This window comes from Cnephaeus nilssonii (assembly GCF_951640355.1).
Source record: "Cnephaeus nilssonii genome assembly, chromosome: 5".
Lineage (NCBI taxonomy): Eukaryota > Metazoa > Chordata > Mammalia > Chiroptera > Vespertilionidae > Cnephaeus > Cnephaeus nilssonii.
The window spans coordinates 25,349,282-25,371,938 of NC_137076.1; the positions used below are offsets into that span (position 1 = coordinate 25,349,282).

The 22,657-nt window shown below is 48.3% G+C and overlaps 1 protein-coding gene across 3 annotated transcripts in view; it reads right to left on the bottom strand.

Annotated features, from left to right (window-relative positions):
- Positions 1-6,134: 6,134 nt before the first annotated feature.
- The window catches only part of ILF3 (interleukin enhancer binding factor 3), a 33,463-nt gene continuing 16,940 nt past the window's right edge, over positions 6,135-22,657 (bottom strand). For 2 of the 3 annotated variants that reach the window (XM_079771247.1, XM_079771248.1), the window contains 19 exons: positions 22,348-22,444; positions 21,256-21,485; positions 20,922-21,099; positions 17,971-18,118; positions 16,544-16,635; positions 16,063-16,158; positions 15,308-15,419; positions 14,788-14,885; positions 14,104-14,215; positions 13,891-14,001; positions 13,361-13,560; positions 12,824-12,991; positions 12,235-12,360; positions 11,952-12,128; positions 11,698-11,851; positions 11,501-11,554; positions 7,839-8,198; positions 7,059-7,187; positions 6,135-6,666 (listed from right to left, as the gene is read on the bottom strand). In XM_079771247.1, the coding sequence (XP_079627373.1) occupies positions 6,530-6,666; positions 7,059-7,187; positions 7,839-8,198; positions 11,501-11,554; positions 11,698-11,851; positions 11,952-12,128; positions 12,235-12,360; positions 12,824-12,991; positions 13,361-13,560; positions 13,891-14,001; positions 14,104-14,215; positions 14,788-14,885; positions 15,308-15,419; positions 16,063-16,158; positions 16,544-16,635; positions 17,971-18,118; positions 20,922-21,099; positions 21,256-21,485; positions 22,348-22,350 (2,685 nt within the window). In that variant the 5' untranslated portion in view covers positions 22,351-22,444 and the 3' untranslated portion in view covers positions 6,135-6,529. The other variant, XM_079771249.1, reaches the window with a different exon arrangement.

Consider the following 22,657-nt stretch of genomic DNA (forward strand, 5'->3'; position numbering starts at 1 on the left):
TTCATTATTTTCCATAAATGAGTGAGAGCATGCGATATTTATCTTTCTCTGCCTGGCTTATTTCACTTAGCATAATGCTCTCCAGCTCCATCCATGTTGTTGCAAATGGTAATAACTTCTTTTTTACTGCAGCGTAGTATTCCATTGTGTAGATGTACCAGTTTTTTAATCCACTCATCTGCTGATGGGCACTTAGGCTGTTTCCAAATCTTAGCAATGGTGAATTGTGTTGCTATGAACATAGGGGTGTGTATATCCTTTCTGATTCGTGTTTCTAGTTTCTTGGGACATATTCCTAGAAGTGGGATCATATTTTTATATATTTACCTTAACTAGAATTGAACCCAGGATGCTTTAACCAGTAAGCAAACCAGCTATGGCAATAAAAAATAATTTAAAAATATCTTAAGATAAAAAATAGGATGGTCAGGATCAGACTCACTGAAATGGTGACATTTGAGATAAGGCCTGGACATGAGAAAGGATCCATGATGGGAACTGAGAGCATTTCATGCAGTGGAAATAATGAGAACAAAGTTCCCGAGGTGGGAACGTGCCTGGATTGCTTGTGGCGCATCGGGTAGGTCAGTGTGGCTGGAGGGAATGAGGGAAGGAGAAGATGAGGAGCTGGAGGTCAAAAGAGAGGTCCCCCAAGTCCTCTAGTTGTGTTGAGAACTTCGGCTTTCATCTGAGCTAGATGGGTGGGATATGGAGCGAGGCGATCTCTTTCTATCACCAAGAGGTAAAGTAGGGTGTGGAAGTGGGGTGTAACCGAGGTTCAGTGGCATTGAGGTTTCTGTGCCATTCAGTAGGGAGGGCTAGGGGCGCCATGAGGTCTCCCCTTGAGGAAGTGCTGGGAAGGAGACTTCAGCACGCTGGACAGCGCCTGATCCTTGCCTGGAGATCAGGGAAGCGGCCTAGATGGAGGTGGAGCGTGCGAAGGCGCCCTATTAGAAGCTACACTCATGGCCCTTTTGGAAGCTGCAGCTCGTCCATATAGCTGCTGCGGTCAAAAGGAGTCCAGAGTGAGTTTTCCTTGGTCGCTGTTCTGTTCCGTAACTGATTTGCAACATTTCAGGAAAACAGTTCAAAAAAACAGAAGCGGCGCGCTGTGAGCACCAGATGGGAACGTGGCAGGGGCGGGGCCTATGAAAGGTCCTATTAGAATTGCTTGTGATGACATAAAGCGAAGGGGCGTCACTGGGCAGGGCCTGTGAAAGGATTCGATTGGGACTGGGGCTGTTGATAGGGTATGGAAGGGGCGGGTGGCGTGTACCAGGCGGGTCTAGGGGTGGTTTTGAAAGGGCTGTTTGCAGAAGTGGGGCTATGGCCGGTTTCTGCGCCCAAGTGGAGGCCTGCGCATCATCACAGATGCATAACCAGATTCAGGGGCGCTCAGATCCCTCAATTTCTTACAAGAGCCCCTCAAATTGGGTACTAGGTGGTTGGCCTTAAGAAGCCTGTACTTTGATGTCTCAGGACTCATAAGTGCAGGAGTTGGATTTCTGGGCAAGGAATGGGGAATCCCTGAACTCTGAAGTGGTTTTTTCAGATACCTCTAACATTGAAATAGGGGTCCCAGGTTTATCCATCCGGGGCACAACTGTTATTTTTGCCCCTCCCCTTCCCCAAGCCCAGCTGCCAAGAGGCTGAATTTAGGTGTCAGCTTCTTGGGAGACAATGGGAAAACCATGGACAGGACTTGGAACCTTTGGGTAATGACCTCATGGCCACTCCCTAGCCCCGTGGTCGGCAAACTGCGGCTCGCGAGGCACATGCAGCTCTTTGGCCCCTGGAGTGTGGCTCTTCCACAAAATACTACGGCCTGGGCGAGTCTATTTTGAAGAAGTGGCGTTAGAAGTTTAAAAAATTTGGCTCTCAAAAGAAATTTCAATTGTTGTACTGTTGATATTTGGCTCTGTTGACTGAGTTTGCTGACCACTGTCCTAGCCATTCCTGCTTGTGTCCTCCCCCCCCCCCCCCTTCCACACACACAGTGAGGGGAAGAACTGTGAGCCTGGGCTCCTCCCTTCCTTATATCCTGAGGCAAGGCAATGCCCCTTGCTAGGCCAGTCTGCTGGTCTGGGACATTGTTTTAACCTATCTTGGGTCTGTGAGCTTTCTTTACCAAGTCCAGTGGACTCTGCCAACTAAATCCCCCTGAACCTCACAGCTTGGAATTTCCAGAACTCAAGCCTCATTCCTGGTCTGTTGCCCTCATTCTCACCTCTCCCACACACGTATTCTCTGCCCAAGTCAAAAGGACTGTTCTGAAGCTTGACTTAACCTGGGGTCTTCCCAGGTCAGAATCCTTCCATAGCTCCCAATTATTGTCAGGATAAAGGTTAGAATTCCTCTGGCTGGCTGTCACGGCATTGCACTGGGTGCCCCTCGCTGACCCAGCAACATTTCTCTTTGCAATCAAAAAGCTTCACCCACCCGAGTTCAGCTCCTTTAAGTCTATTCCCACCCCCAACTGAAATTTTGTTGCCTCTGCATGGCATACTTTTCTCTTTCCCTCCCCAACACCCCCCTGGTCTCAGTTCTAGCATCCCGTCTCACTTGAAACACAAAACGCCTTTCCTGACCCTTCCTGCCCATAGGGAACAGGGTCCTCTTGGTGCCTAGAAGCACCATGAGGGCTGGGACCAACTCTGCTCCCAAAGTTCCAGCATCCAGTGCAGGAGTGACACATAAACCAACATCTAATAAATACATGTTGAGTGAATCACAATGAACACAGAAGTTTCCATTTATTCCAAAATGGGTTAGAATGAGCATCTGGGCCAAAAAGGCTTGCAGTAAAGGGCACAGTCAGCATGGGGCTCACATCCGGAGACTGAATCTCAGCTGACAGCCCAGCTGCACAGGGCCAGGCCTCAGGGGCAGAGCGGATAGCTGGTAACTTTCAGGTCAGACTGGAACCTAGCCCAGACGGACATGAGGCCCAGTGACTGCCAATCTAGAGGTGGAAACCCTGGATCTGGATCCTATTACTGCTCAGAGGTCCCCTTTAGTCCTAAGTCACCAGTCCCCACCAATCCCCATGCTATCAGTCCCAATTTCTGGAAAGGCCCTGCCCCTCCCTCAGAAGACACGTTGACCCACCATGCCCGTGTCCAGCTTTCCCACCAGTGGTTTGGTCTCCTTTCCTGAGCCCTCTGGAGTGTTGTGTCCAGTCCCAGAGCACTGACAACCGCCCCCAGCCCCGGCCTATTCACCAAGCACCCTATCTGATCAACTTGCTGAGTTAGCATGTGGGCCGCTGGTCCTTCCTGCTCATGTTCCTGGTCATCTTTGCTGGTGACTGAAAGATGCATGACACTCCTCCAGCTGTACATGGATCTAAGCATCTCCACCACAGGCCAGCTCTGTTGCCCACTATGGCCCTGGCCGATGAGTTGAAGCAGCTCAGTGAGGCCCTTCTCTAGGCTGGCTTCCTGGGCAACAGGCTTGGGAAGGCCTTCATCAGCTTTGAGTGGGTGATGCAACAGCAACAGGGCCTTCATGCTCAAGGTGGGTTACATCTTCCTGAGCCCAGCCTCCTGGAGTAGCAGGTCCTGAGGGCTGGGATATTGCAGTTGGCCTCATGCATCACCAGGCCATCAGTACCAATGAGGTCCCCAAGTAGTATTAAAGTGCCAAGGGATCTGGGCTCATGAGCTGTCCCCTCAGGACAGATACACACTGTGCTGCAAAGATGCTGCTGCCTCAGTGTTGTCCAGACCTGACCATGGTGATCCTGGCTGTGGCTGAAACTCCCAGGGTTGTGCCAGCAGCCCAGTGGGTGAAACCTTCACCTCACCCTATAGTGGGCTGACCAGTGTCTCCCAAAAGGTACGTCCACGTCCTAACCGCTGATGCCTGTGAATGTGACCGTACTTATAGGGTCTCTGTAGATAGAAATAAGGATCTTGAAATGAACTCATCCTGGATTAGAGTGGGCACTAATTCCAATGATTTGTGTCTTTGTTTTTGTAAGAGGAAGATTTGAGGCAGACTCATATTCATACATTGGAATATGGTAGTGGTCTCTGCTTGGGACACTGATGTGAGGAGACCTGTGTCAACAAGAAAGGTCCAGCCCTAACCAGTCTGGCTCAGTGGATAGAGCAGGCGTCCTCAAACTACAGCCCGCGGACCACATGCGGGTGTTTTTGCCGTTTTGTTTTTTTACTTCAAAATAAGATATGTGCAGTGTGCATAGGAATTTGTTCATAGTTTTTTTTAAACTATAGCCCGACCCTCCAACGGTCTGAGGGACAGTGAACTGGCCCCCCGTTTAAAAAGTTTGAGGACCCCTGGGATAGAGCGTCGGCCTTCCAACTCAAGGGTCCCAGGTTCGACTGCAGTCAGGGGCATGTACCTTGGTTGCGGGCACATCCCCGGTAGGGGGCGTGCAGGAGGCAGCTGGTCGATGTTTCTCTCTCATCGATGTTTCTTTTTTTCAAAAAATATATTTTATTGATTTTTTTACAGAGAGGAAGGGAGAGGGATAGAGAGTTAGAAACATCAGTGAGAGAGAACCATCGATCAGCTGCCTCCTGCACACCCCCTACTGGGGATGTGCCCGCAACCAAGGTACATGCCCTTGACTGGAATCGAACCTGGGACCCTTGAGTCTGCAGGCCAACGTTCTATCCACTGAGCCAAACTAGTTAGGGCTCATCGATGTTCCTAACTCTCTATCCCTCTCCCTTCCTCTCTGTAAAAAATCAATAAAATATATTTTAAAAAAAAGAAAAAGAAAGGTCCAGAGTTTGAAGGCATTTGGCAGGTGATTTCTGAGTGATGCAGGCTCTATCCAAAGCCCGTATCCTGTCATCACAAACACAGGGTCCCAATGATGTCGCATGGGTCTTTTTCCCAGCCCCTGCACATGTCTGGGAGAGGAGTTGGGGTGAATACCCACCCTCAGGTCTGTCTCCTCTCCACTCGTACACATACTTGAGGGATCCCAAGGCACTTCAGGCTGACCACAATGTTCACACTGTTGGCCACCTCTTGACTGGACTTCACAGGGCCCCTCTCCCTGACCTGGACCACTTGGTATCTAGGACCGCCTCTGCTGCAGCAGAGAGCAAACGTTTTCCAATGTTTTCTTTTTCAGTGCAGAATATCTTTTTCACCTCTCCAAGAAAACAAGTCTTCATCCTTTGAAGGCACACTGGAGTTTCTGCCTCGGCTGAGTGAACCTGCATCAAGAATGATTCACACTTCTCCCAGTACCCATGATTAACAAGCCCGGGAGGACAAAGAGCTTAGGCCGTGAACAGTGCCTGGGTCTGAGAGGGTGAAGAGGCAGCAGGTCGACAGGAGTCCCTGCAGAGGGCAGTCCAGGCCTTGTCTGCCCACAGGGCTCTTCTTGGGGGAGGGTTCCTCCACCTCCACACTGCTGATGTGTAAGTGTAGGATGTTCTGCAGCATTGGCTTCTATCCACTATGCGACAATGTCTCCCAAGCACTACAAAATTGCCTGGGATTGAGAAACAGTGCTACAGAGAAGCCCACTGCAAAGAAGCCCACCTGTGCACTGTGAAATTCTCGGTAGAGGTGCCACAGAGTGCCACCCCAACACAGATGATCCCATCTGGGGGTGCCTCAGCCAGATTTCAACCAGGCTTTTTCAAATTAGGTTCTATGTACCAAACTTAATCCATGGTGACTTCAAATTGCACTTACACTACACCTAGAATTAATGGAGCATAAAACAAAGCATGCTGAATTGTGGGAGCATGGGCCACTAGGCTGCTATGCAGACACTAGGGGCTGTGGAGCTCGCTGGGACATAGGGGCTACAAGATTCCAGGTAACTGGCTGCTGGCCCTGACCAACTCAGTCAAGATGTCTATAAGCCTGGAGGTAGCCACTATACCCTCTGGTGACAGGGACCATCCTGCCACATGTGCCCCACTTTCCAGTGCTGGAAACAGAGTGGAGGAACCTGTCCATCGCACTCCTGGAGGGTCAGACATCCAGGCCTATGACGGCACAGTTTTTTTCTTTTTTTTATTTGTCTACATTCAGCTGAATTCAAATGTACTGCCTGAATGATCCAGACATACAAAAACCCCACTCTTTCCCACTGTTTTTTAAAATAAAATCTTCACTTATAAAACTGAAACACTAAAGCATTAAAATACAGAAAGCTCGTTTAACTCACTTCACAAAAGCATTAACAGATGAGGTATCCCTTCTGTAACTATTTCAAGACAAACTGAGTTAACACTAACACCAATTGTAAATAGACAGAGGGATACTGAACTGTAAGAACTCAGAAAACTCTACTCGGACAAAGTTGTAATGGCAACTAACAAACCACTGAAGACGTGGAGTCCCAAACACGGCTAAATATGGGTCACAGAACGGGTCACAGAGTGACCAGCTGCACCTCACAACACAGCAACGTGGACAGGGTAGGGCAAGAGGACCCAGAGGGGCCGCAGACATGTTAACTGTGATGCATAAAACTGAATCTTACAACGAGGAGGGGTAAGTGCAGAAGGTACAAATCTTCACCCTCAGGGCTTTATCTGTACTGGTAGTTCATGCTGTGGTCTGCGTTCCTGCCGTAGCCTCCCTGTGATGACTGGTAAGAGCTGGGAGGGCCGCTGTAATTCTGGCTGGACCCCGGGGAGTTGTAGTTCGATTGTGATGAGTAGCCTCCTGAGGGAAAAAGGGGGTGGGGATCAGCCCAGTCACAGAGGTGTCAGCAGTGGAAGCTCTAACTGGGGCTAAGCACCAGGCTCTTATTTGGCTCTCAGTATTGCCAGCATTTCTTCATGTAGGTGGCAAAATTTAGGGTATGGCAATTTCTGGATCTCTGGTTCTAAAAGCCAAGAAACCAAAAGCATGCCTATGTCGGTGCTTGCATAGGGCCCCATATACCCCGTCTCCCGCTTTCTGTTCCTGCCATTCAGAGAAGCCAAGAGGCAGCTGTCACTGTGGCTATCTGCCCAAACCAGGCCACACCCATCCTCACAGCCTCTGCCTGTGTGGCTCTGGGGACCCCCGGGACCACCCCCCCCATGCTGTACCATCTGCTGCTCCAGGCCCACCTTGTTTGCCTTGGTACGAGGAGCCGCCCCCAGAACCTCCTCCGTAGCCCCCATGTGACCCTGGGTTGTAGGACGACCCGCCCGAACCGTAGCTGTTCCCGCCGCTTCGGCCTCCGCTACCACTGTAGTCTGGGGGAAGAGAAGACAGTGTGGTTAAAGGGCGTTGTGCTGCAGCCCTGGATGCGGCAGACTTTTGGCCAAGACCCTGGACCCTTACAAATTTCCCTGTCTTGACTGCTTAAATTTGGAACAGGTCAGTCTCACCACAAACTGCTTGGGGCTATCTGGAATCCATGCCCTGAATTGTCCTGATCACTACATTCTGAAGCCAAGTTCCATCCTACTTTCCCACCTGCTCCTCCAACCTAAGCTTCCCAGCAGTCCAGGAATTGCAGAGCTAGGCCAAGTCCCGGCCCTGCTACTGGGTGTCCCATCATAAACCACAGTATTCCTACCCTTCCCCCGTGGGGCCATTGACACAGTGCAGCCCACCAGTTCTGTGCATGAGGTGGAGGGAGAGATGGAGCACAGAATAACTCACGCTCTTATAGGGGCTGGATGCAACTTTTCTCCACAGGTCACCTCGAAGTGGCTAGCCCAGACCCAGACTCCACCCTTGTGCCCCAGTCTCAACCCACAGCCGCAGGGGCTTTAGCCTGGGGGCCTCTGCCTCCAAGTTTGCCCCAATGCCCACCCTGAGGCCAATGCCTCCAACTTCTTTCAGTCCCCAGCCAGAGGTGGGACAGTATTGAGTTTCTGGGGGACTGGATGCCAACTCACTGAATTTGCTCTCGTAGCTGTAGTCGGAGCCGCCCCCGCCCCCGGGGGAGCTGTAGGAGTTGGAGTAGTAGTTGCCTTGGCCGTGACTATAGCCTTTCTGCTTGCCCTGCGGGGGGCCATAGTTGCTGTACTGGCTCTGGTTGTAGGACTGCTGCTGGCCTGGGTGGGGCTGGTAGCCTGAGCCGTAGGAGGGTTTCTGCTGGCCCCCATGTGGCTGTTTCTTCCCAGCATGTTTCGGGGGCACTGGGGAGCTGTAGTTGTCACCTTGGTAGTAGGAGCCGTAGCCGGAGGAGCCACCACCGCCCCCGCCGCCGCCACTGCCAGCATTCCCAGAATGCCCTCCATTGCTGTAGAACTGACCTAAACAGGAAGGCATCCAGTCAGGTGGAGGCTCAGGTAAATAGAGTGGGAACAGAGGAGTAGGGAGGGAAGGTCGAAGCTGTGGGTCCTGAAGGCTGACCCAGAAGCCTGCTGCTCAGGTGGGGGCAGAGTGAGAGGCAGGAGAGCAAGGAGCAGCAGCTCCAGTCCCTAAAGCAGCCTGGTCTGGGCTGGCCCAGCCTTCAGCTCCACTCACCCATTAGCTGATGACAATGGATCTTTGCCAAGCAGCGGCACGGCAGCACGCTGAGAGCAGCTTTTGCAGCGGATGTCAACGTTACAATGAGATGGGCTCCGAGTGCAGGATGACATTCACAACTAGCTGACTGCTACCCAGATGTCCCCAACGATGACAGGAAAAGCAAAGCCCAGAGAAGCAACCAGCCCTCCCCTGCTGTGCTGGGAAGAGGCTTGGCAGTCACAGGCTTGGGTGACCCTAAGAAATGCTCTTTAACGAGGTCCCTGACATTGGTGTCATTCTTAGAAGACCAACTGGTCTTGACCTGGTTCGAGAACCAGGAATGGACACTTAAGCCAAATGTCTGGGACTCCTCCCTGATGGGATTTATGCAAACACATGCCTTAAGGAGCAATTCCACAGCCTCCTGGGGAAAGAAGACTAAGGCTGGAATCAGAAGATCCAAATGGTCCCCCAGAGGGCACCTCATTGTTCCCAGCACAGCTGCTGGGCTCAGGCAGGACTGAGCAGCAGGACTGACAAGCGTGCAGCAAGCCGCCACATTCTCAGGCTCAAGGGCGGAGAATGTCATAGAGCTCCCCCACTTCTGGTCATTAGGTAAGGACCCCTCAGAACACTGTTTGTCAAGATATTGCTCCCAAAAGACACTCAAATGGACGGTGGGAGATGGGTCAGCTAAGGCGTGGGGAACGGAGAAGATGGGTCCTATGGACTGCTGTCCATCCGGGCTGGGCAGTGTCCAGTGCTCCCGCAGGGACAGTGGAGCTCCTGGGTTCCTAGAGCAGGTAGGCCTGGGCATGCCTTTGCTGGTTAGCTGTGCCTCTGTCCACAGATGGTTGAGGCTGGTGCTTGGTCAGCCTGGCTATGCCCAGTGTAGGTAGGAGAGGGAGGGGACACTGCCACGCAACCTGTCCTGTTCCATGTGAGGGTCCCTCGTCTTTTGGGTGTATTTGGGAGTCCTCACCAGCCTTCCACCCACTGAAGATGTGCACCCCACAGTGGTGTGCCTTGGGTTGTTTGAACAATAATTTGGATAGAACTGATCTCTGCCATGGGTTTCTTTTCGTCAGGCAAGCAGTCTCCATCCTATACCAACATCCCCATCACAAAGCCAAGGACAAGGATGTGTCCCACAATGAAAGAGAGAAAACACAAGGAGGACAGGACAGGAGGGCCTCTTCAAGTCCCCTCTTAGAACTCTGCCACATAGGCCTACACTGAGTGCCTGCCTCCTCACCCCTCCACAAGCACGGGAATGAATGAAGACGCCAAGTAGTTAGGACTTGTTACTTTAACATGTATTGATTAAAAAAAAAATAAAGGAGAGGGGAAGTTTTCAACGTCATTCAGGATAACTATTTCCTGGTATAAAAAGACATTATTCTCAAACAATAACTTTCTAAAAAAAAATACATCATGCAAAGTTTTAAAAAGTTTCACTGAATGTTTCAAACCTCTGGGAACAAATTATGCAGTAACCGTTTTGACCAGTTTTTGCCTGAATAAACGCAAAATCTTGCAAGTCAACACAGAGGCAGGCTTTGCTGCAAAAAGAACTGCTGACCAGAGATAAAACCAGATTTGTTTCCAGGGACTCCCACCAGGAAAGGGGGGCCTCTGTGTGCCTCTCCACAGGGAGAAGCCACAACCTCAAGCCTGTACCTTAAGGTAAGAAGGGCGGAAGCTTCCAGGGCTTCTGTCGCAGCTGTGCGCCCAGCAGCACAGGCCCTACTGAGGTAAGATTTTCACCGGAGAATTGAGCTACATATTAGGCTCTTTCCGCTTGATTATTTTTTTAAAACTCAATTTAAGAAAATTCTAGAATTCCATTCATTTGCAACTGTAATCAGGACTTGCAAAATTCTGCATTATTGACCCCTTAAGCCTGTCTATTTCTTGCACTAAATGATGGAAGCACAGTTTTGATACCTTTGAGAGTTCACCTCTAGCTAAACCAGCCACAGAATGTCGCATCCCCAATCACCCACCAGAGCATTTACAAGAGGCAGGAAAGGTTAACTTTGCACAATATACAATTCCCCAATGTTCCCGTTCCCATTGTTTTACATGCTTATAAAAAAAAAAAAAAAAAAGAAAGAAAAAGAAAAAAAAAAGTCGGTTGCTCTGGATTCAGATGTGGTGAAATAGTTTTCAGCACTATCAAAGGCATCAACCAGATTTGGGAATTTGTTAAAAGGTTAAAAATTCATACAAAACCTGCTGTAAATTAAGACAAAGGTAGATTAATATGCATCATTATCTGTCTCTTAAATAAAGTAATGCTTTCCATAAAAAGCAAAGGTGGGCTTTTGCCTTGATGCTGACCAACGCTGGCTCTAGAATTCTGTGCAATTCTGCACAAAAAATGCATTCTCTGAAAATTGTTTTCCACTTATTGTGAACTTCAATATGACCAAGTTCAAAGGCAAATCACGATAAAAACTGCCATTGTCTTAAATTCTGCAGGCTAAGAGTTTCAGACAAGCTGCGGTGACAAGCCACGGTTGAGAAACCCAGTGAAGCACAGGGGCACAGCACGGACACTTTAGGTTTTGGAGTTCGAGAAAATTGGAGTAAAAAGTTGATTTTGTGTGCAATACTTTTAGATGCTCTAGGAAGACCCAAAATCATGATAGCCGTAGCAGTCTGTGAAAAAGTCACCTACAAAAGGGGGAGACAGAGCAGAGAAAAAAAATTAGAATTCTTTTGAAAAATGGCACAGAGCGCCACATTTGAAATTCATGTTTTAGATTTCTCTGCTCCTGTAACCCCCCAATGAAGGCTCCTTCTCAAGACAAGAGCTGTGCATTGTCAGGAAAAGTATATTCACAGGACTGGTGCTTCGTTCACATGGCTTAAAGCAGAGAAATTTAAAATTTTTTACTTTTAAGGTACTTTCAAGTCACACAGTGTGTTAACATTTACAGAGTAAATCACACTTTTGCAGGATGGGGAGGGTGGGGGCCTTGAGGACCACCTGATCTAATCACTGAGGATGGGTGTGGGCCACCCTGACCTAACTCAGGCATGGGAGCTACACTGCAGCTTCTTCCCAAACTCAGACCAAGAGAAATAACACACTTACTGTAGCCAGCTGTTGCTGAGTTGCCTCCATACCCATAGCTGCCATACCCAGCGCCTAGAAAGGAACCGACAGGGTTATCAGGGCTGGAGGCAGGTCTCCTCTACATCTGCCTCTCCTAGCATCGCAGCTCAACCCTAGGGGCCCCACACACCCCAGAGAGCAAGACAGACCCATGGGTCTAGGACAAGGTTCCTCACCAGCATTCATGTAGTTTCCATGGTTGGCGCCACCAAATCCTCTTCCTCTACCTCGACCACGGATGCTCCCTCCTCTTCCCCGCCCTCGAAGGTTTGGGGGCGGGGGCACTTCGTTGTGCATGGGGCCTCCCATGCCAAAACCAGGGTTATGTGGCTGGACAGGAAAGAACAGACAAGTTAAATTTGCCTCCCTTTCAGATAACAGAAGAAAGAATTCATGCCTAGCTTAAGCGATTGCAGGGGCAGCCAGTTACCTTAGCAGCAAATTTCAGTCCACCTCTGACAGGCACAGGTGCTCTCTTCTTCTTATTGGCTTCCAGGGAGAGAGGGGCATCAGGAAATAGCTTTTCTAACGCAGCAAGGGCAGCATGTGCTTTTGCCACCTTTTTGTTTGAGCCAGCACCTTGAAACTTCTGTCCATCTACCTCGACCTGGAAGAACAGACACGTGTCAGGGGTGAACCAAAGGCTCCCACTGGGTCAAAGGGACTCTCCAAAGACTCCAGGCCTCCACAGGAACCACTGCAGGATCACTCACCTCCATGACAAAGCGCTTGTCATGGCTGCCACCAGTCTCTGAGATGAGCTCATATTTGAGGCCACGCCTCTTCTCATTAAGTTCCATGACGGGGTTCTTGCCATGCTTGGTCAGGATCGGCCCCTGCTGTTTAATGTTCTCAGGGAAAACAGAAAAAGGGGGAAAACAAAAAACAAAAAAACAAACCCAACACACTCAGCCAAGGGCTGTCCAACACGTGGTGGACAGCCACTACCGCATCACAGCCCCCCACTCCATGTACCCTGCTGTCCCACACCACCCTCGCCTCTGAAAACCATCTGCCAGCCTCCCAGCAATAGGATGACCTCCACCTGCACCCTCTTCTTCTGGGAAATGGCCTATCATTGACTGAGGGTAACCCCTGTACATCCCTGAGTGCTAGGTCAACATCAGCAAAGCCTTCTGGGTAGTAGCTCAAAGGCTCATATCCAGTTCCCACTATAGGTTCCTAGACTGGAAGGTGACTCCTTTGGGAGGAAATGATGAGGACCAGCAACCGTCCAGGTTCACAGGACACAAGGCTGCCTGCACTACCCTGTTGGGCTATCCAGTGCCCACCATGGCTCACCTCGGTAGTGGGATCCGCAGTAAAGGCAGCAGTGGGGGTCGAAGCGGCTTCTACCACGGGTGGAGGTGCCATGACAGCTGGCTTGGCCTCAGTTTCCTCAGCCGAATCCTCCCCCTTACTGGAGTCTCTGCCTTCAGCACCAGTAGGCAAGCCCATGTCCTGTAACACCTGGGAGGGAGATCCGCAAGACCCCTGTGAGGGATGGGGCTCAGCATTGGGGCACTCTGAATCAGAAGTTCCTAGGGTGGCACCCAGCAATTTTCAGAGTGTTGTTTCCTTTTGCTCCCCACATGCCCAACTATGTGTGGACACGTTCTGCCTGTCAGCCATGCTGACAAAGGCATTCTTGCCACATGTGACTTGACAAACATTAGAAAAATCTAACCATTTCATTGTTTGTATACCCTCCCTAAGCCTCATAGTGTTTGCGCTAGGACTTAAATGGGAGACGACAACTCTGAAAAACCCTAGATGAATAAAGTGCTTTTGCTGTCTGAAGGAAAAGCATGGGTTGGATAATGCCACCAGCTACCGTACCTTAACAGCCACATGCAGCTTGGCAGTCTTTTTGGATGGTCCGGAGGCCTCAAATGAGCTGCCATCTACTTCCACAGACATGGTGAAGATGGGGGCATGGACCGGCCCCGCCTGGGAAACCAGTTTATACTGCAGCCCGGGCTTCAGCTGGTTCAGCCTCATCAGGGCATTCATAGCCTGGGGAGGCTCTGCCTTCTCCTCTAGAGAAAGACCACCAACATCACTCTGAAACATCAGTAAGTTCTGAACCGGGGAGGGAATCACTTCTGATATGGCCTTTCGTTAACGGGATATGATGGATTGGGCAGCTGCAAGGCCTTGTCTATGCTGCTCCCAGATACATGCCACCGCTGGGGTCACCAGTAGGGGCACATCCCCCCCACTTGCGTTCTGTACCCATATGATATACTTAACCATTTTAAAGATGACTTAAATATGTCTGAAAAATTTCAGGTGTCTCCCTACATTGTGGTTAACCTTAAATGGAGACAGATGGAAGATAAAAAAGGCCGAGGAACAGATGCCTGTACCTTTCTTCTGAATCTTCTTCTTCTTTTTGCTGGGAGACTTTTCCTCTCCATCCTCCTCCATTGGGCGTTTCATTGGCGTAATGGCGTAGGTGGTACTGGGGGGGATTTGAACTGAAAGAAGAGATCAGGACAGAAGCAGCTAAGAGTCTAGTCTGGTGCTCTGTGAGGGGCTCACAAGGTCGCTGCCCAACCTGGAACCCTTGGCAGACTTACCCGTGTAGTCCACTGGGTTTTCATTCTTTGGTTTCTTGGGCATCTTAGAAGGCAGAGGGTCCATACCCAGGACTTTATGCAGCTGGCCAAATGCAGCAAGTCGCAGAGCATGCTGGAAAAGGGGAAGTGGAACAGGAACCTGACTCAGCCGTCCTGTGTGCCTGGCCAAGGTGTGTATGCTTGCTAATGCCTTCTGGAAGGGGCAGGAGCTGAGGGGTTGCTAATGGTCTCCCCTACAATAGCAAGGGGTCCCCCAACAGCCAGGAGAGGGCCTGACTGCCAGGACCCAGCCTTGCTGTGGGGGAAGGCCAGCCTGTGACCACCCGCCTCAAGAGGAATACAGGAGACCCCAATCTGGGGACTGGTTGCCACACGGAGCCACGTGATGGGCCTGCAAGGGAAGGAACCCTGGAAAAGTCTAAATAGCAAATACATCTCCCCACTGAACTCAGTGTCTGAAAACAACACTTGAGCAGGCTGAGGAGCAGGCTACAACCACGCGTGGCGCCAGGGGAAAGAAGCAGCCCAGATTGGGGCGTCCTGTATCAGGCACAATCCCTTCGCCTTCAGTCCCAACCTGAGCCTACTGTCCAGTGGCGACCCTGAGAATACCCAGTAATGGAACTAGAAGCCAGTGATTACAGACTGGGTAAGGGCTCACGGTGGCAATGGCGATGACTATACCTGCGCACTCTGTGTGATATCTTCCCGTTGCTGTCTGTCTAGATGCCCAATAGCATCAGTGGCTTCTTTTTCACAAGGGTCATAAATGCCAGAACCATCTGAAGGCAGGAAACAAGGAAGATATGCAGAGGATTATCGTTTAGTGTCTCGGAAGAGTTGTACTGGCTGAGGGAACCAGATGCGTTACCCCCCGCGCCCCATCCACACCCAGCTCTGGAAAACACGCTGAGCTCGGTGACCCACTCAGCATCCAGCCCATGAGAGAAATAATCCACATGTGTCTCAGAGCAAGGAGCTCACATGGGAGTGGGTCACCAGTGCCCCGGATCCGCCCTGAGTCACAGCTGCGGAGCCGGCACAGGGCTGGATATGATGGTGCAAGAGGGTAGTCACATGCGTTAGCCCTATGGGGACATGGAGCTGCTGCTGCCCTAACCCGGTCAGGGGACCCGCCAGGAAGTGGCCTCAGGGCCTTGATCCCTGTCCTTTTCCTGTAACTTGCAAAGCACAAGGCCCCAACCTGGCATCACGATGCCTGACGCCAGGCACTCCAGCACTCTCCGCAGGGCTTCGCCAGCACCCATGGGTCTGTTGGCTGTGCCGATGGACTTTTCACAGAGAAGCTCAAGGGGCTGAAAGGCAAGAGGGATAGTTAGCCCATGTCTGGGTGGGGTTGGGGGGAGGGGGTTGGCCAATGCTGAGGAGCTGTCACTGTGGATGTGTGAGGAGGGGTTGGCATGGAAAGTCATAGCCATTCAAGTTCACGTCAGGGCTAAGCCAATATAGGACACGTAGAGCAGGGCTCAGCAACTTTTCCTTAAAGGGCCAGACATTCAATCTTTTCAGCCACATTGGCCAGGAGGCCAAGTTAAAGCTATTTTGTAGGTACTTATATTCAAAATTACAAAACATCCTTAAGGATGTGCTGTAAAACAGGCAGCTGGCCAGAATTGGCCTGTAGGCCTATTTGCTAACTGCTGGCCAAGAGTAGCCACAAAGGCTTCATCATGGAGCTGAGCATGTCACAGTATGTGATAGCCCCCTCTCTAGGCTGAGCTGTGTACCTGGTCAACAGCGATGGGGGTCCTGGTCTTACTTTCACCTTCCACCCAGGATGTGGCATACAGTAGTTGCTCAATAAGCAGCTAGGATGGGGACACATCAGCCACACCCCAAAGGGCCACTCTAGCCCAGATACCAGAAGATATTCCTGGGCTATGGAAGAAGGTCCCTGGTACACAATCCCCAGGTGGCCATAGCTAGAAGGTGCCTTACCCATCCTCTTAGAGGACCCCAGGTGGGCACTCGGGTGCACAGGTCCCTCAGGACCCGGATGACAATAACACAAGACTTCAGCCCATTGGCTCTGGCCTAGAGGAACAAAGCACAGGATCTTTACACCAAGGCACCTCCAGAACACAAGGCAAACATGAACAACACAAGTCTCAGGGTGCTACTTTGTCCAGGGTAAAGGATAAACATCCACAACCATCAAGTGTGTGGTTGGCAGTAATGCCACTGTATGGACAATAATGTTACTCTTGGCACAAAGCAGCAGCAACCCACCTACTCAGTCACAAGCCTCCTTGGGGGATGGTCAATTGGTTTATGCGTGCTGCATTAGCAACTGCATGCCTGCAGGTGCTAAACTCTGCACGGCATTGGTCAACATTACTGAAACTTTACAGTGCAAGTTAGCCACGTTAAAACTTGGGAATTCTCTACCAAAAGACAAATAGAAGAACAAAATGCAAACCTGGAACCACTTGGCGTGTCGGAGGGACGCCAAGGCAGCAAGGCATTTCTGCCTATCCAGGACGTCCGGGGGGTCGTTGACTGATAGCGTTTCTATTCATGGATGGAATAAGAAGACAAGGCACAGTTTGACCAAGGGGTTTCTGTCAGGTGGAAAGGGGATGTGGCAGCTTCCTAAAGAGTAGTGGAGGTTCCCAGAATCTCAAGTCATCTCTACCCTGGACCAGGGAAGGAGAAGCCAGAGTATGTCAACTCTGCCTAGAGAGGAACTTGCAAAAATTGGAGGCCCCTCCAAAAACAAAAACAAAAAATGAAAATACAAGTGGGAAGTTACTCTACAAGGAATAATCCCCTAGGGGAGGGAATAGATAGGTGGATCCTATCTTCCAATAGACTGTTACCATGCTTCCTCCCCATTATCTCCCAATAAATTAGCTGTATTATAATTTTCAATAGAAAAAAAAACCCTACAAAAAACAAAAACAAAACAGTGATAGAGGGAGTCAAAATGAACTCCCTCACTGCTTCCCACAACAGCCATCCCAAGGCATCTGCAGCAAAGGGGACCACCTCCACCCACCAGGCAGGACTGCCCTAGCCCCAGCCCTTGACAGAGAGAGTCCTGTTGGTCAAAGGTCCAGCTTCCCTAAACTGATAAACTAAAAGGGCTTTGGTCGTTGGATTCAGGTTATCAGAACCAAAGGAATCAAAGAACAGCAACAAGGGTGCTAAATGTGAGCCCATGCTGCAGCAAAACTGGTGTGTTTGTAGTTTCTGCCCTGTGTGTATCAGGGATTTGGATAAGGCCTGTTCCCTTTATTTGTGGTGTGATGTTTGTGATAAAAAACATTCACACAAGAGGAAAGCCCTGGGAGGACTCTGAGTTGTGAAAGCATTATTAGTGTCTGAGCTTTTATTTTTTGAAAAACCACACAACTGTTTAACTTTGTATCGGCTCTTTGCATTTCAATTACTGAGCTGATCAAAGCAGCCAATGGAAGGAAGACAAATGAAGAAGCCCTCAGTTCTGCTGCACCACAAGCTGCTAGTACAACTCCATCGTGATGTTTATGCAGAAGCCATCTGGTTGTCTTCCATAATAAAAAACTGTAACATCACCCTGGACATACTTTTTCAAGGCCATAGAAGAGAATGGCTCAACAGAAAAACCAACTGTAACACTGATGACAGCATTCAAGGATTAAGACAAACCAAAATGGTGCAATCCTCTGAAAAGTGCTACTCACTTTTAGTGCAACTGTTTGATCAAACTCCCCAGTACCAAACAGGAGATGTGATCTCAGAGTAAAAGTGGGCAAAGCTACACCAGTATCCTTTTATCAACGCAGTCTAAAACTGAATAGCACATTTGAGTAGTGAGGGAACACCAAGTTTCCAAAGTCCTGCTGGCCTTCTCAGCCTCCCTACCTCCAGCTAATACTTTCTCCATTTCTTCTCTGACAACGGGGGATGTCAGGTGGATAGTCAGGGACAATGGAGGCTCTTTTGTGTTTTTTATCACTATCGCAGCATCATCGACAGATTGGAGTATTTCGTACTTATCTTCTGTAACAGCCTAAAAAAAGAAAATGCAATTTTCAAAATACTTTCTCCTCAAGGGAATCAACACTTCTAGTTAGCCCCACTGGTTATTGCAGAAGACAGGCCAACATCTTGGGGTATGATGAACAGCAGACCCTTCATCTAGGGGGTCAGGACCTCCCTCTAATTGGCAAGGTCTATGGCTATTTTCTGGTACTTCATAGACAAAGAAGTGATTTTCACAGGAAGCTTAATAATGCAAGAGTTTAGGGTCTGGGAGGAGACGAGAGCGTGAATCCTCATTTGTCATTTGCTAGATGCATGACTTTGGACAAATCACTTAATCTAATTATGACTTATTTCTAGCCCTGGCAGGTGTGGTTCTGTTGACTGGGCATTGTCCTGTGCACTGAAAGGTTGATGAGTCGATTCTTGGGTCAGGGCACATTGATGTTTTTCTTTCTCTAAAAAATCAATTAAAAAGTCTTTAAAAAACTCCCAAAACACTGTGGTTTCTAATTTGTAAAATGGGCTTAATGACATGACCTACACCACAAGGCTGCAGGAGGCTTAAACTGGACTCTGCATGGAAAGCTCAGCACACAGCACAAAGTGAGCATCTAGGCGCCACTATTCACACACCAGGATGAGCAGCCACCAGTGTGTGGAGTGAAAACAATGTGCAGTGTAATAGTTTTTCATGTGGTGCATATTAAAGCACGTCCTCACTGCAAATGCATGTGTCTATAAGGATGGTCACAACGGTCTGACTTCTGTTTTTTTTAATACCAGTTTACATGCCTTGATGAAGGAAAGTCAAGCTTTTATAATTTTTTACAAGTATCAAATGTAGGGAAGACAACTGTACTTCCAAAAATCTAAACTGGGGTTTTTGCTCCTCTGCAAGTACTGGCCTTCAGGCCAGATCATTCTGAGAGTGGGGCTGTCCTGTGCACTATAAGGTGATGAGCAGCATACCTCCACCCTCTACCCAATAGATGTCAGTAGCACTCTACTCTTCACACTGTGACAACCAAAACTGTCCCCAGAAGCTGCCAGATATCTCCTGGGTGCGTGCGTGCGTGCAAATTTGCCCCAGTCAAAAACAAACAACAACAAAAACCCATTCATCTAGAGATGAGACAGAAGGAGGAGCACATATGTGAAGTATGAAAGTGATTCCACCCAAGGTTTCTGGCTTTGAAGATGAAGGAAGCCTCAGTCATAGAATACAGCAGTGGCCTCTATGTGCTGGGAATGACCCTCAGCTGACACAGCCAGCAAGAAGGCAGGAAACTTAGTCCTGCCACCACAGGAACCGAATTATGTCAACAACCTGAATGAGCAGGATACAGTTTCTCCTCTACAGCCTGATTTTGGCCCACAGAGACCTATACAGGACTTATGACCTCCAGAACTGATAGTAAATCTGTGTTGTTTTAAACAAAAAAACAAAACAAAAAAGCCACAACCTACCAATCTAAATAGATAAAAATGTAGTTTATTTGCATCTTTCTCTAAAGACCCACTCTTTATATATTAAAAAAAAATAAAATTATTCTTCTGCTCAGTTGGTTGAGCATTGTCCCATGCACTGAAGGTAATGCTGGTTCACATGCCTGGGTTCACATCAATGTTTCCCTTTCACATTGATATCTGTCTCTGTCTCTCTCTCCCTTTCTCTAAAAAAAAATCAGTAAGAAGTTTTTAAAAAAGTCCTTCCTTTAGAAACATTTTCATCAGCTTAATTTTCTTCAATTAATATGCTTTTAATAGACAAGGATAAAGTTAACTTAAAATTACTACTAAAACAGAAAAGCTAGGGTTTCATCTTAAATAGCACCCCAGAATTACCTACTGCACTGCATTCGCTCCACATTTCAATTCTGCCCTTTGTCCTGAATTCCAAATTGTCAGTCACATGAGAAAGAATGCAACCAACTGATGTTCCCTCTCACATCAATGCGCACCCCCACCCCTAAAATCAATAAGCATATCCTAGAGTAAGGACTTAAAAAAACAAAAAACAAAAACTGAATGGTATTTCTAAGGAATGAGTTTTACTTTTGTTTTTGCTAATCCTGTCATTAAATCCAGGAGGCAGCCGGTTGCAGTGATGTGTGGAAGTTCTGAAGCCCCAGAAATCAGCAGCTAGGGGTGCCGGTGTCCGTTATTCTTCCCAAATACCTTGTTGATAAAGCCCTATCTACAAGGAGCATTGTGAAGATGAATGACACATGTAAAATGTATGTCTGGCCCTGGCGGAGTGGCTTGGTTGGTTGGTGTGTTACCTTCTATACCAAATGATTGTGGGTTTGTTTCCTAATCATTCGTAAGTTGTGGGTTCCATCCCCTGTAGGGACAAATTTGGGAAGCAACCAATTGATGTCTCTATCCCTTCTCCTCTCTAAAATTCAAAAACATACCTTGGGGTGAGGATTAAGAAAAAAATAGGATCTGGTTTTTAAAAGGGTTTTGATGATGTCCAGGTTTAGATCAGAGGGAAAGAGTTAATTATACTATCTATTCATCCATCCCCTCAACCACCCATCCAATGGAGTCTGGATGTGAAATTCAAGCCTACTGAAGCCCTAGAACAGCGCAGCCTAGTATATGGTAGGTACTGGGTCCTTCCTCGAAGCCAGTGTCTGGGCACCACTGCAGTCACCCAGCCATTGTCCTCAGATCCTAAGTGGCTCTGCAGCACCCTGTCCATTACCTACTGAGAAGGTGTGAGTACAGCAGGTATAAGGGTGGGTTTAGAGTATGTCTTTTGGCACATGTCACAGTTGGGTATCTCTTCCTCTGCCCCACCCAGTGGAGGTGGTCAAACTCACAGCGAGCTGGATGGCCAGGTTGTCAGCCACTTTGTCCAGGAGGGCAGTTGTGGGTTTCTCCTTACACAGCAGCACCAGCTCCAAGTCCAAGTCCCCCTTGAGCAGGAGGCCCTTTGCCACAAGGCCAACGCGCATTACACCCCGCAGGGTTCTGGTCATATGCTCCGTCTTTTGCTCCCTGAAGGACAGATCAACACATGCTATGTGAGGGATTCAGTCTGGCCAGAACCCAGAAAAGCTGGAGTTTCTTCAGAAAGGAAATGCTCAGCTCTAGACTAGTCAGTCTCCCTAGAAAGAAGAAAAACAAAAAACCACAACAAAACCTCAAACTTACCCGGCCCCTTCTTTGTTCTCATCCTCCGGGGGCGCGTCCAAGTTCTCGGACTCAGCATGTTCACTGCTGCCTTTCTCCTGCTCATCAATCCAATCAGACACAGCTTTGAGAGCCCGCTCTGTGTGGGACACCATGTTCTGGACTGCCTCCAGTTCCTCTTGAGTTGGATAAACAGAAGAATGCTTTGCCATCACATGGCGATCATCATTCACAAAAATTCGCAACGGACGCTGGAAATGTGAAAATTCAGTTAAAAACAACGTGAAGAGACCAAGCAACCCACTGCTTATCTTTCAGACTACATAACTCAAAATGATGCTTTATCATTTGTGTGAAAATAAGAGTATAGTAGTCCCCCCTTATCCGCGGAGGATACATTCCAAGACCCCCAGTGATGTATGAAACTATGGATAGTACTAAACCCTCTATATACTGTTTTTTCCCTATGCATACATACCTATGATAAAGTGTAATTTATAAATTTGGCACAATAAGAGATTAACAACGAATAAAATAATATATTACAATAAAGGTTATGTAAATGTGGTATTTCTCTCTTTCTGAAAATATCTCATTGTACTGTACTCACCCTTCCTCGTTTTCTTGTGAGGTGATGATGACACAATGCCTACGTGATGAGATGAAGTGAGGTGAATTTGAATCATTTCTGGAATTTTCCATATAATATATTTGGACTGCGGTTGACAAGGGGTAACTCAAACCGCGGAAAGCAAAGCCGTGGATGGGGGGGGACTACTGTATAGGGGTGGACAAAAGTAGGTTTATAGTTGTAATACAATAATTATTAAATAATAATACAAGGATAAACTGTGTTTCACATAAAACTGTAAACCCATTTTTGCCCAGCCCTGCATATGAACACTCGGAAAAGGACAACTAAACTTAACAGTTGTTCTTTCTCTAGACAGTGGGGGAAGGGGTCACTTACATTTCTATATTATTTGAATTGTTACACTATGTAGAAGAATTCAAGTTAAATGAAAAATAGAATCAAATATATTGAGGCAATACTACAAACATCTGTACATGTATGAAGAAATAGTACCTATGATTAAAGAAAAAGTTTCTTACCATTTTTACTTCTTTTTCTGTAGTGTCTGGAAATCAAATTTTGCTTATATTTTCAAACTGTGACAGATTTCCTTGGTGTTATCAATACTTCAGCTATCTATAAAATCAGAAAATCTTTTTAGTTTCAAATTTCATAGATGAATGAATTTTAGAGCAGGACAGCAGCGCTGACTCATTTAGAAGCCCCATTAACACAGCAGGACACATTTATTTCCAAGTAACCACCATTAAGCTAAGGTACAAACAACTAATTAATTACAAAGTTCCCTAAAAATTAAAAGAGCTGATTTCTAGAAGCAAAATCTCACTT